General features: G+C 40.9%; 1 protein-coding gene across 2 annotated transcripts in view; it reads right to left on the reverse strand.

The window, feature by feature from the left end:
- KIF15 (kinesin family member 15) overlaps positions 1 to 12,450 on the reverse strand; it is a 56,946-nt gene that overhangs the window by 42,548 nt on the left and 1,948 nt on the right. For both annotated transcript variants that reach the window (XM_027522625.1, XM_027522624.1), the window contains exons 2-3: positions 3,090 to 3,132; positions 2,405 to 2,588 (exon numbers count right to left, since the gene is read on the reverse strand). In XM_027522625.1, the coding sequence (XP_027378426.1) occupies positions 2,405 to 2,588; positions 3,090 to 3,132 (227 nt within the window). The remainder of the gene's footprint in view (positions 1 to 2,404; positions 2,589 to 3,089; positions 3,133 to 12,450) is intronic.

Consider the following 12,450-nt stretch of genomic DNA (forward strand, 5'->3'; position numbering starts at 1 on the left):
CATGAGTTTGAGTGAACTCTGGGAGACGATGAAGGACAGGGAAGCCCGGCAGGCTGCAGTTCATGGGGTCGCAAAGAGTCGGACACAACTGAGTGACTGTACAACAACAGATGCACTTGTATTAACAAACCATGAATTAGACACCTGCACTGCCCAGTATTAGCAGCCGTGAGTCACACATGGCTACAGAGCACCTGAAGTGTGTCTAGTTCAATTTGAGATGTGTTGTAAATATAAAACAATCATCAGTTTTGAAAGGTTGAACATGAAAAAAACAATGGAAAATACCTCATTAATAACTTGCTTTATGTTCATTACATGTTGAAATGCATTTTAGATATACAAGGTCAAATAAGATACAGAATTAAAATTAATTTTACCCATTTCTTTTTAATTTTTTAAAGATGTAGTTACTAGGAAATTCCTTGGTGGTCCAGTGGTTAGGACTCGGTGTTCTCACTTCTGAGGGCCCAGGTCAGGGAACTAAGATCCTGCAAGGTATGCAGAACAGCCAAAACTGTAGCTATTAAAATTTTTTAAATTATTAATATATATGTGACTCACTTTCTATTTCCATTTTTCAGACATGTCCTAGATGAAAAAAAAGATCTAAAAATCTATGTGTCACCAAAAACGCAAATCATGTGTATTACGAGGGAACACAATATGTGTGATGTCCAATGCAATAAACATTAGCCATATGTGGCTATTAAAGTCAGGTCCTCAGACACACTATTCATATATCACACATGACTAGCCACATGTGGCTAGGACTCTGAGAAACTAATAATCTGAAAAGGTGGGTTTAAATTTTAATTAATCTTAATTAATTTAAACTTAAATAACCATGTGTGGCTAAAGGCTAATGCAATGGACAGCACAGATACAGAACATTTCTATTACCACAGAAAGTTTCAGTGAACAGTGCTGACTAGATTTTAACCAAATTGTTCTTAATTAGCAAGTTATTGAAAGCATAGTAATTATTTTTTTGGCTGTGCCCTGCAGCAGGTGGGAATCTTAGTTCCCCCACGAGGGATGAGTCTTAACCACTGGACCATCAAGGAAGTCCCAACACCATAGTAATCTTACGTTGATCACTCTCTAAGTGGTTTTAGTCAATAAGTCATGTCCAACTCATTTGCAACCCCATGAACTGTAGCCCACCAGGCTCCTCTGTCCATGGGATTCTCCAGGTAAGAATACTGGAGTGGGTTGCCATTTCCTTCTCCAGGGGATCTTCCCGACAAAGGGATCGAAACCACATCTGCTTGGCAGGCAGATTCTTTACCAGTGAGCTGTGTGGGAAGCCCTTGAATTTCTGTAACCTCCCTAAAATTCCCACATTGAAATACTAAGCCCAAGTGTGATGGTATTTGGAGATGGGGTCCTTGGGAAGTAAGTAATCATGAGACTGGAGCCCTAGTGATCCAGTATGGACACACCTTGGAGATATTGTAGGTTCATTTCCAGACAATCTCAATAAAGTGAATATAGCAGCAAATCGAGTCACATGAACTTTTCAGTTTTCCAGTCCATATCAAAGTTAAATTTATACTATAGTCTATTAAGTGTGGGACAGATTATTTCTAAGAAAACAATGTATATGGTCTTAATATAAAAATACTTTATTGCTAAAAAATGCAAAGAGTTACAACAGTAACATCAAACATTTCTGATCACAGATCACCATTACAAATATATAGTCACAAAGGATATGGGGTCACAAATGAAAAAGTATGAAATATTTCAAGAAATATTGACCACAGTGTGACACAAGGACATGAAGTGAGCAATGCTGTTGGAAAAATGCAGAGTTGCCACAAACCTTCAATTGTATATAAATAAACCCAGTATCTGCAAAGTGCAATAAAACAAGGTATGCCTGAGTTCCCTGATAACAAAAGACACACAGGATTCTCTCTTTCCACCACGTGAGGACACAGTGGAAGGAAGCTATCTACAATCTAGTGAGTCCTCACAAGACACTGCATCTCTGGCACTTGCTCTTGGATTTCCCAACCTCCAGAACTCTGAGAAATAGATGTTTATTGTTTAAACCACCCAGTCTTCTATTTGTGTAACAGCAGCCAGAACTAAGATATTCTTAAACTAGGCAGTTCAACTTTACTTTTCAATCATCCAGGGGTTCTCAAAAGTATACTTTCAATAACCTCCATCACTGGTTGGAGAGGGAAAGTAAAACAGGCTTGTCATGCTGTTCAAACTTTGACGGAGGCAGAAAAATATTTAATGAAATTAAATCTAAAATGCTAATGGAATATGTGCGCTTCCTTACTTACTTGAGATCTGTTGAACTGATGAAATCAGAAATGAAATTCTCCCAAGTAACAGAATCTTGTATGTCCCAAATGATAAGTGGAGCTCCCCGAATTATCATTACCTGAGTCGTGTCCATGTTGGCCACATGATCAAACACGAAGGTCTTAGGCTCAGGGTTGGAGTGCAGCCGGAGAGTCGTAGAAGAGAGCACAGATAAGCATAAGTTTTGCTCTCCATCAGCTGATCCAGAACCCTCTATAGGTGGGCGTATTCGTACGAAAACTTTGATAGCATCACCTTCATTACTAAAGACAAAAGACGTAGTAGCTCAATTTACAGGAGAAAAAGAATCTGAGCCTCCTATTGCCTCTACTGTTCCTGGGTCAAGTTTCCCCAACAAGCCCAAAATCTGTCAGTTGACACTGACCGCTTTTCAAGAGTCACACATGACCCAAACCCTTTACTGATTTATAACTTCCTCTGATCTCTTCACAATTGCCATTTTCAAGACTTTACTACTTGAAACTAACTGAAACGTAGTTCGAAACTTTGCTTATCTCTGGTTTCCCTCTTAAAAGCAATAATAAACTGAGTCATTCTAAAGGAGAACTATGTTATTGATTTCATCTTTTAACCTGGAAATTGAGAAGATAGGGCTAGAGAGGAGACATGATTGTTCTGTATTTCCAAGTAGCTGAGGACAAAGGTTAACACTGAAACAAGGATCCCTTACTATGCTAAATGGTTGTTTTTGGAATACTACACCCTTAATTCTTTCGGCCTCATTCTTAATATTTTTTCCTTACCTTGGTTGGTTAGACTGACAGTTTGTCACACTGCGTAACTCAGCTAGAAAAAAAGATAAGAAGTCAGTAAAGATTTTTTAGAGTGCAATATAAAAACCCCATTCTTCTAGCCTGTTCTTCAGTTGCTCACACTCATCAGTCTCCAGGGTCCCTGGCCTGGGCAGGTCAGGGGACAGGCCTCGATCTTCCTACCTATTCTAACTGTGAGCAGACTGGTTAAGGGGTCCCTGCAGAAAGTGAACCAAAAATGGCTTTCTCAACATAAAAGAACTCATTGTGGCTAAAGCCATTTTGTGATCTAAGCCTGGCCCAATGTTTGCCCTTCAACAGGTCTCAGTAATTAATGATCTTAAGGGAGGGATAATTAATGATCTCGGCAGGAGGGCTGAGAGGAGCTACTCCACGTTCAAGGTCAGGAGGGGCAGCTGTGAAGAGATACCACTCATCCAAGGTAAGGAGAAGTGGTTGCGCTTTGCTGGAGCAGCCGTGAAGAAAGACCCCACATCCAAGGTAAGAGAAACCCAAGTAAGACGGTAGGTGTTGCAAGAGGCATCAGAGGGCAGACATAGAAACCATAATCACAGAAAACTAGTCAATCTAATCACATGGACCACAGCCTTGTCTAACTCAATGAAACTATGTCATGCCGTGTGGGGCCACCTAAGAAGGGCGGGTCATGGTGGAGAGGTCTGACAGAATGTGGTCCACTGGAGAAGGGAATGGCAAACCACTTCAGTATTCTTGCCTTGAGAACCCCATGAACAGTATAAAAAGGCAAAATGATAGGATACTGAAAAAGGAACTCCCCAGGTCGGTAGGGGCCCAATATGCTACTGGAGACCAGTGGAGAAATAACTCCAGAAAGAATGAAGGGATGGAGCCAAAGCAAAAACAATACCCAGTTGTGGATGCGACTGGTAATAGAAGTAAGGTCCGATGCTGTAAAAGAGCAAAAATGCATAGGAAACTGGAATGTCAGGTCCATGAATCAAGCAAATTGGAAGTGGTCAAACAAGAGATGGCAAGAGTGAATGTCGACATTCTAGGAATCAGCGAACTAAAATGGACTGGAATGGGTGAATTTAACTCAGATGACCATTGTATCTACTACTGCGGGCAGGAATCCCTTAGAAGAAATGGAGTAGCCATCATGGTCAACAAAAGAGTCCAAAATGCAGTACTTGGATGCAATCTCAAAAACAACAGAATGATCTCTGTTTGTTTCCAAGGCAAACCATTCAATATCATGCTAATCCAAGCCTATGCCCCACTCAGTAACGCTGAAGAAGCTGAAGTTGAATGGTTCAATGAAGACCTAAAAGACCTTTTAGAACTAACACTCAAAAAAGATGTCCTTTTCATTATAGGGGACTGGAATGCAAAAGTAGGAAGTCAAGAAACACCTGGGGTAACAGGCAAATTTGACCTTGGAATAAGGAATGAAGCAGGGCAAAGGCTAATAGAGTTTTGCCAAGAGAACGCACTGGTCATAGCAAACACCCTCTTCCAACAACACAAGAGAAGAGTCTACACATGGACATCACCAGATGGTCAACACCGAAATCAGACTGATTATACTCTTTGCAGCCAAAGATGGAGAAGCTCTATACAGTCAGCAAAAATAAGACTGGGAGCTGACTGTGGCTCAGATCATGAACTCCTTATTGCCAAATTCAGACTTAAATTGAAGAAAGTAGGGAAAACCACTAGACCATTCAGGTATGACCTAAACCAAATTTCTTTATGATTATACAGTGGAAGTGAGAAATAGATTTAAGGGACTAGATCTGATAGAGTGCCTGATGAACTATGGACGGAGGTTCATGACATTGTACAGGAGACAGGGATCAAGACCATCCCCATGGAAAAGAAATGCAAAAAAGCAAAATGGCTGTCTGAGGAGACCTTACAAACAGCTTTGAAAAGAAGAGAAGCAAAAAGAAAAGGAGAAAAGCAAAGATATAAGCATCTGAATGCAGAGTTCCAAAGAATAGCAAGGAGAGATAAGAAAGCCTTACTCAGCCAACAGTGCAAAGAAATAGAGGAAAACAACAGAAATGGAAAGACTAGAGATCTCTTCAAGAAAATGAGAGATACTAAGGGAACATTTCATGCAAAGATGGGCTCGATAAAGGACAGAAATGGTATGGACCTAACAGAAGCAGAAGATATTAAGAAGAGATGGCAAGAATACACAGAAGAACTGTACAAAAAAGATCTTCACAACCCAGATAATCACGATGGTGTGATCACTCACCTAGAGCCAGACATCCTGGAATGTGAAGTCAAGTGGGCCTTAGAAAGCATCACTATGAACAAAGCTAGTGGACATGATGGAATTCCAGTTGAGCTATTTCAAATCCTGGAAGATGATGCTGTGAAAGTGCTGCACTCAATATGCCAGCAAATTTGGAAAACTCAGCAGTGGCCACAGGACTGGAAAAGGTCAGTTTTCATTCCAATCCCAAAGAAAGGCAATGCCAAAGAATGCTCAAACTACCACACAATTGCACTCATCTCACACGCTAGTAAAGTAATGCTCAAAATTCTCCAAGCCAGGCTTTAGCAATACGTGAACCGTGAACTTCCAGATGTTCAAGCTGATTTTAGAAAAGGCAGAGGAACCAGAGATTAAATTGCCAACATCCACTGCATCATCGAAAAAGCAAGAGAGTTCCAGAAAAACATCTATTTCTGCTTTATTGACTATGCCAAAGCCTTGACTGTGCGGATCACAATAAACTGTGGAAAATTCCTAAAGAGATGGGAATACCAGACCACCTGACCTGCCTCTTGAGAAACCTGTATGCAGGTCAGGAAGCAACAGTTAGAACTGGACATGGAACAACAGACTGGTTCCAAATAGGAAAAGGAGTATGTCAAGGCTGTATATTGTCCCCCTGCTTATTTAACTTATATGCAGAGTACACTATGAGAAACGCTGGGCTGGACGAAGCACAAGGTGGAATCAAGATTGCCGGGAGAAATCTCAATAACCTCAGATATGCAGATGACACCACCCTTATGGCAGAAAGTGAAGAGGAACTAAAAAGCGTCTTGATGAAAGTGAAAGTGGAGAGTGAAAAAGTTGGCTTAAAGCTCAACATTCAGAAAATGAAGATCATGGCATCTGGTCCCATCACTTCATGGGAAATAGATGGGGAAACAGTGGAAACAGTATCCGACCTTATTTTGGGGGGCTCCAAAATCACTGCAGATGGTGCTTGCAGCCATGAAATTAAAAGACGCTTACTCCTTGGAAGAAAAGTTATGACCAACCTAGATAGCATATTCAAAACCAGAGACATTACTTTGCCAACAAAGGTCCATCTAGTCAAGGCTATGGTTTTTCCAGTGTTCATGTATGGATGTGAGAGTTGGACTATGAAGAAAGCTGAGAGCCGAAGAATTGATGCTTTTGAACTGTGGTGTTGGTGAAGACTCTTGAGAGTCCCTTGGACTGCAAGGAGATCCAACCAGTCCATTCTAAAGATCAATCCTGGGTGTTTTTTGGAAGGACTGATGCTAAAGCTGAAACTCTAATACTTTGGCCACCTCACGCGAAGAGTTGACTCATTGGAAAAGACTCTGACGCTGGGAGGGATTGGGGGCAGGAGGAGAAGCGGACGACAGAGGATGAGATGACTGGATAGCATCACTGACTCGATGGACATGAGTTTGGTGAACTCCGGGAGTTGGTGATGGACAGGGAAGCGTGGCATGCTGCGATTCACGGGGTTGCAAAGAGTTGGACGCGACTGAACTGAACTGAACTGAAAGGAGGGAATGCAGAAACAAGGGAGGAGCAGTCAAGAAACAATAGTGCGGCCTTGGGGCATGCTCCTGGCTACTCAAGGGAAACACACAATATATATTTGAGTTCTTGAGGACCTAAGGCTCCTACCCAGGGAGAGGATGGAATGATGATGTTGAAGCTCCAGACTTCAGTCAACTAAAGCCTGGACTTTGTTGACCTCTGCCCCAACTCTACGCTAAATTTCATCTGTCCAATCAAGTGCTTTCATGAATATACATATAGCCTTAGCTTAAAACCTCCTCAATTTTGCTGTTCAGAGAGACTGCTTTGGAAAGATTCTGATGTTCTCCTTATTTGCTGTACATAATAAATCCTAGAGGATGCAGAGACCACTTACCCAGAGTTGCTACAACGTATTACCCAAGATGTCTAGTTTCTAACAAAAAAACTGCAAGGAATTCAAAGAAACAAGAAAGTATGACCCATAAATCAGAATAAAAAGCCTGTGAGAGTGCTTACATGTTGATATCAGGAAAAAGACTTTAAAGTAGCCATTACAAAGATGTCCAGAACTAAAGGAAATCATAATTACATTAACTTTGAGCTGAAAGAAAAAAAGAACAACCAAGCTCTAAGATCAACAGAGATTATGAAGGCCAAAGAACAGAGAGAAAAAAAATGAAAAGTGAAGTGAAACTTGCAGAAATGTAGGCCCACATTAAGCATACTAACATGCACAAATGGGGAGAAGAGAGAGAGAACAGAAAAAAGTCAAAGAAATAATGGCCCAAACTTCCCAAAATCCATTAAAAAATGATCTATATATCCAGGAAGTTAAACAAATCCCAAACAGGATAAACACAAACAGACCAACTGATGCATCACAGTAAAAGTGTTGGAAGTCATTACTTAAGAGAGAACCTAATTTAGATTAACAGTTGACTTCTCAGTCAAACAGGAGGGAAGGGGGCAGGGCACAACATTTAAAAGAATGACACAGACACGGGACACGACAAAAACTGGTTAGAACAAACTCAGTCAAAGATGGTGGAAGATCTGACTTCCAGTGGACCTTGACCCTCATTATATGCTTACTGTAATATACTAGCATAAGCTAAGGGACATACCAACCAGTGCCACGATCTTTCAGGCCAATTATCAAAGAACAAAGAGGGCAAAGTGCTTGTCTGAGGAGGCCTTACAAGTAGCTGAAGAAAGAAGAAAAGCAAAAGGCAAGGGAGAAAGGGAAAGAATATTCGATTGAATGCAGAGTTCTAGGGAACAGCAAGGAGAGTTATGAAGGCTTTCTTCAATGAACCATGCAGAGAAATAGAGGAAAACAATACAATGGGAAAGATTAGAGATCTCTTCAAGAAAATTGAACATATCAAGGGCACATTTCATTGCTTGCAATGAATTTCACACCCATTGCAAGGATGGGCAGCATAAAGGACAGAAATGGTATGGACCTAACAGAAGCAGAAGAGATTAAGAAGAGGTGGCAAGAATACACAGAAGAACGATACAAAAAAGGTCTTAATGACCCGATAACCACAATGGTGTGGTCACTCACCTAAAGCCTGATATCCTGGAGTCTGAAGTCAAGTGGGCCTTAGGAAGCAGTACTAGGAACAAAGTTAGGGGAGGTGACGGAATTCCATATCAAATTCCATTTCAAATCCTAAAAGATGTTGCTGTCAAAGTGCTGAACACAGTATGTTAGCAAATTTGGAAAACTCAGCAGTGGCCACAAGACTGGAAAAGGTCAGTTTTAATTCCAATCCGAAAGAAAAGCAATGCCAAAGAATATTCAAACTACCATACAACTATGCTCATTTCACATGCAAGCAATGTTATGTTCAAAATCCTTCAAGCTAGGCTTCAGCAGTACATGAAATGAGAACTTCCAGATGTACAAGCTGGGTTTCAGAGAGGCAGAGGAAGCAGAGATCAAATTGCCAACATTCATTGGATCACAGAGAAAGCAAGAATTCCAGAAAGACAGCTGCTTCATTGACTACAAGGAAGCCTTTGACTGTGTGGATCACAACCAACTGTGAAAAATTCTCAAAGGGATGGGAATACCAGATCATCTTACCTATCTCCTGAGAAATTTGTATGCAGGTCAAGAAGCAACAGTGAGAACCTTACACAGAACAACTGACTGATTGAAAATTGGGAAAGGAGTACATCAAGGCTGCATATCGTTACCCTGCTTATTTAACTTCTATGCAGCACAAGCTGGAATCAAGACTGCTGGGAAAAATATCAACAACCTCAGATATACACATGATAACACCTCTAATGGCAGAAAATAAAGAGGAATTAAAGACTCTCTTAATGAGGGTGAAAGAGAAGAGTGAAAAAGCTGGGTTGAAACACAACATCCAAAATACTAAAATCATGGCATCTGGTCCCATCACTTCATGGTAAATAGAAGAAAAAGTGGAGACAGTGACAGGTTTTATTTTCTTGGGCTCCAAAATCACTGCAGATGGTGACTGCAGCCATGCAATTAAAAGACACCTGCTCCTTGGAAGAAAAGCTATGACCAACCTAGACAACATATTAAAAAGCAGAGACATCACTTTGCCTATAAAGGTCCATATAGTCAAAGCTACAGTTTTTCCAATAGTCATGTATGGATGTGAGAGTTGGACCATAAAGAAGACTGAGCGCCGAAGAACGGATGCTTCTGAATTGTGGTGCTGGAGAAGACTCTTGAGAGTCCCTTGGACTACAAGAATATCAAACCAGTCAATTGTAAAGGAAATCAACCCTGAATATTCATTGGAAGGACTGATGCTGAAGCTGAAGCTCCAATACTTTGGCCACTTGATGCAACTTGATGTGAAGAGCTGACTCACTGGAAAACGCCCTGATGCTGGGAAAGATTGAAGGCAAAAGGAGAAGGGGGCAGCAGAGGATGAGATGGTTGGATAGCATCACCAACTCAATGGACATGAGTTTTAGCAAACTTTGGGAGATAGTAAAGGACAGGGAAGCCCGGCATGCTACAGTCCGTGAAATGGCAAAGAGTCTTAGCAGGCTTACCAACTGAACAAGAACAATAATCAAAGAACAAACAGTGGGCAGTGGCCCACTTCCTGGAAATCTCCACCCTTTCTGTGAAGTAACTGAAATAATCCACCCACTCAACAGACTATGAAATTATCCTGCCCGTAAAAACTAACCACTTGCCACATTTCGAGGCCCCTCACCTCCTGAGATGGTCCACACTCCATTTGTAGAGTGTGCTTATATTTAAATAAATTCAATTCTTACCTATCACTTTGTCTCTCACTGAATTCTTTCTGTGACAAGACATCAAGAACCTGAGCTTCATTAAGTCCTAAGACCAGGTAAGTGATCACAGACAATCAAACTCAAATTCACGTGGAAAAAAAATCAAAGAGCATCAAGTTACAGCAATCATATAATTAAAAAAAGAAAAAACGTAGAAATGTCTGTTTTCTCCTGTTTATTTTTAAAAATTGTAAATAAAAATGTATAAAATAATATGCATAAAAGGTATCAGGCTTCCAGGTGGTGCCAGTGGTAAAGAACCTGCCTGCCAATGCAGGAGATGCAAGAGAAGTGGGTTCGAACCCTATCAGGAAGATCCCTTGGAGAAGTATTCTTCACTTCACTCCAGATCCCCACTGGATCCCATGGGGATCCCTAAGATCCCCACTCCAGTATTCTTGCCTGGAAAATCCCATGGACAGAGGAGTCTGGCAGGCTACAGTTGGTAGGTTGCAAACAGTCAGACACTACTGAAGCAATTTAGCATAGCATATAAAGTATCATAAGCCTTTGACTGTGTGGATCACAACAAACTGTGGAAAATTCTCCAAGAGATGGGAATATCAGACCACCTGAGAAATCTGTATGCAGGTGAAGAAGCAACAGTCAGAACTGGACATGGAACAACATGGTTCCAAATCAGGAAAGGAGTACGTCAAGGCTGTATACTGTCACCCTACTTATTTAACTTATATGCAGAGTATATCATGAGAAATGCTGGACTGGATGAAGCACAAGCTGGAGTTGAGATTGCCAGGAGAAAGATCAATAACCTCAGATATGCAGATGACACCATCCTTACGGCAGAAAGCGTACAAGCTGGACTCAAGATTGCTGGGAGAAATAACAAGAACCTCATATATGCAGATGACACCACTGTTAGGGTAGAAAGCAAAGAAGAACTAAAGAGCCTCTTGATGAAAGTAGAAGAAGAGAGTGAAAAAGTTAGCTTGAAACTCAACATTCAGAAAACAAAGATCATGGCATCTGGTCCCATCACTTCATGGCAAATAGATGAGGAAACAGGGACAGACTTTATTTTGGGGGCTCCAAAATCACTGCAGATGGTTACTGCAGCCATGAAATTAAAGGATGCTTGCTCTTTGGAAGAAAAGCTATGACCAACCTAGACAGCATATTAAAAAGCAGACATTACTTTGCCAACTGGTCAAAGCTAGTCCATCTAGTCAAAGCTATGGTTTTTCCAGTGGTCATGTATGGATGTGAGAGTTGGACTATAAAGAAAGCTGAGTGCTGAAGAATTGATGCTTTTGAACTATGGTGTTGGAGAAGACTCTTGAGAGTCCCTTGGACAGCAAGGAGATGCAACCAATCCATCCTAAAGGAAATAAGTCCTGAATATTCATTGGAAGGACTGATGCTAAAGCTGAAACTCCAATACTTTGGCCACCTGATGCGAGGAACTGACTCACTGGCAAAGACCCTGATGCTGGGAAAGATTGAAGTTGGGAGGAGAAGCGGACGACAGAGGAGATGGTTGGATGGCATCAACAACTCAACGGACATGAGTTTGAGTAAGCTCTGGGAGCTGGCGATGGACAGAGAAGCCTGGTGTACTGCAGTCCATGGGGTCGCAAAGAATCAGACAAGACTGAGCGACTGAACTGATAAGGTATCATTGGATGTATAACATAGAGAAACATAATATATATATATTTGCCAAAATATCACAGAGAAGGTGAGTAGGAACAAACCTGTAATAGACTAAGGAAATGAATAAGATGTAAAGTAACATACTGTTGAGTTTGTAACAATACATGTTAATGTGTTTAACAATAATACCAGGCATTCCCTGGCAGACCAGTAGGTAGGGCTCTGTGCTCTCACTACAGTGGCTGGGGTTCTATCCCTAGTCAGGGACCTAACATCCCACAAGACATTACAGCCAGATAATAACAATAATAATAACACCAAAAAAGAGGATAAAAGGGAATAGATCTACACAGGAGTAATGTTTATATCACTGGAATTAAGCTAGTATAAATCTGAAGCTGATGCTGTTAAGATGGATATGTTAAACCCTAGAGCAACCGTTAAACAAAAACACAGTGAATGAAGAACAGAGGACCATGAAAGACCTGAGACACACAGAAAAAGAAAAGTAAAATGGCAGATGTGAATCCAACCAAATCAATAACAACACATGAGTAGATTAAACAACCCAATCAAAATGCAGAGATTGTCAGACCCAATCAAAAGGCAGAGATTGTCAGACTATATACTGTCTTCAGGAAACACCCTTTAGATTCAAAGATATGCTTTCACTTTGCGAGTGAA

The sequence above is a fragment of the Bos indicus x Bos taurus genome, chromosome 22, assembly GCF_003369695.1.
Source record: "Bos indicus x Bos taurus breed Angus x Brahman F1 hybrid chromosome 22, Bos_hybrid_MaternalHap_v2.0, whole genome shotgun sequence".
Classification (NCBI taxonomy): domain Eukaryota; kingdom Metazoa; phylum Chordata; class Mammalia; order Artiodactyla; family Bovidae; genus Bos; species Bos indicus x Bos taurus.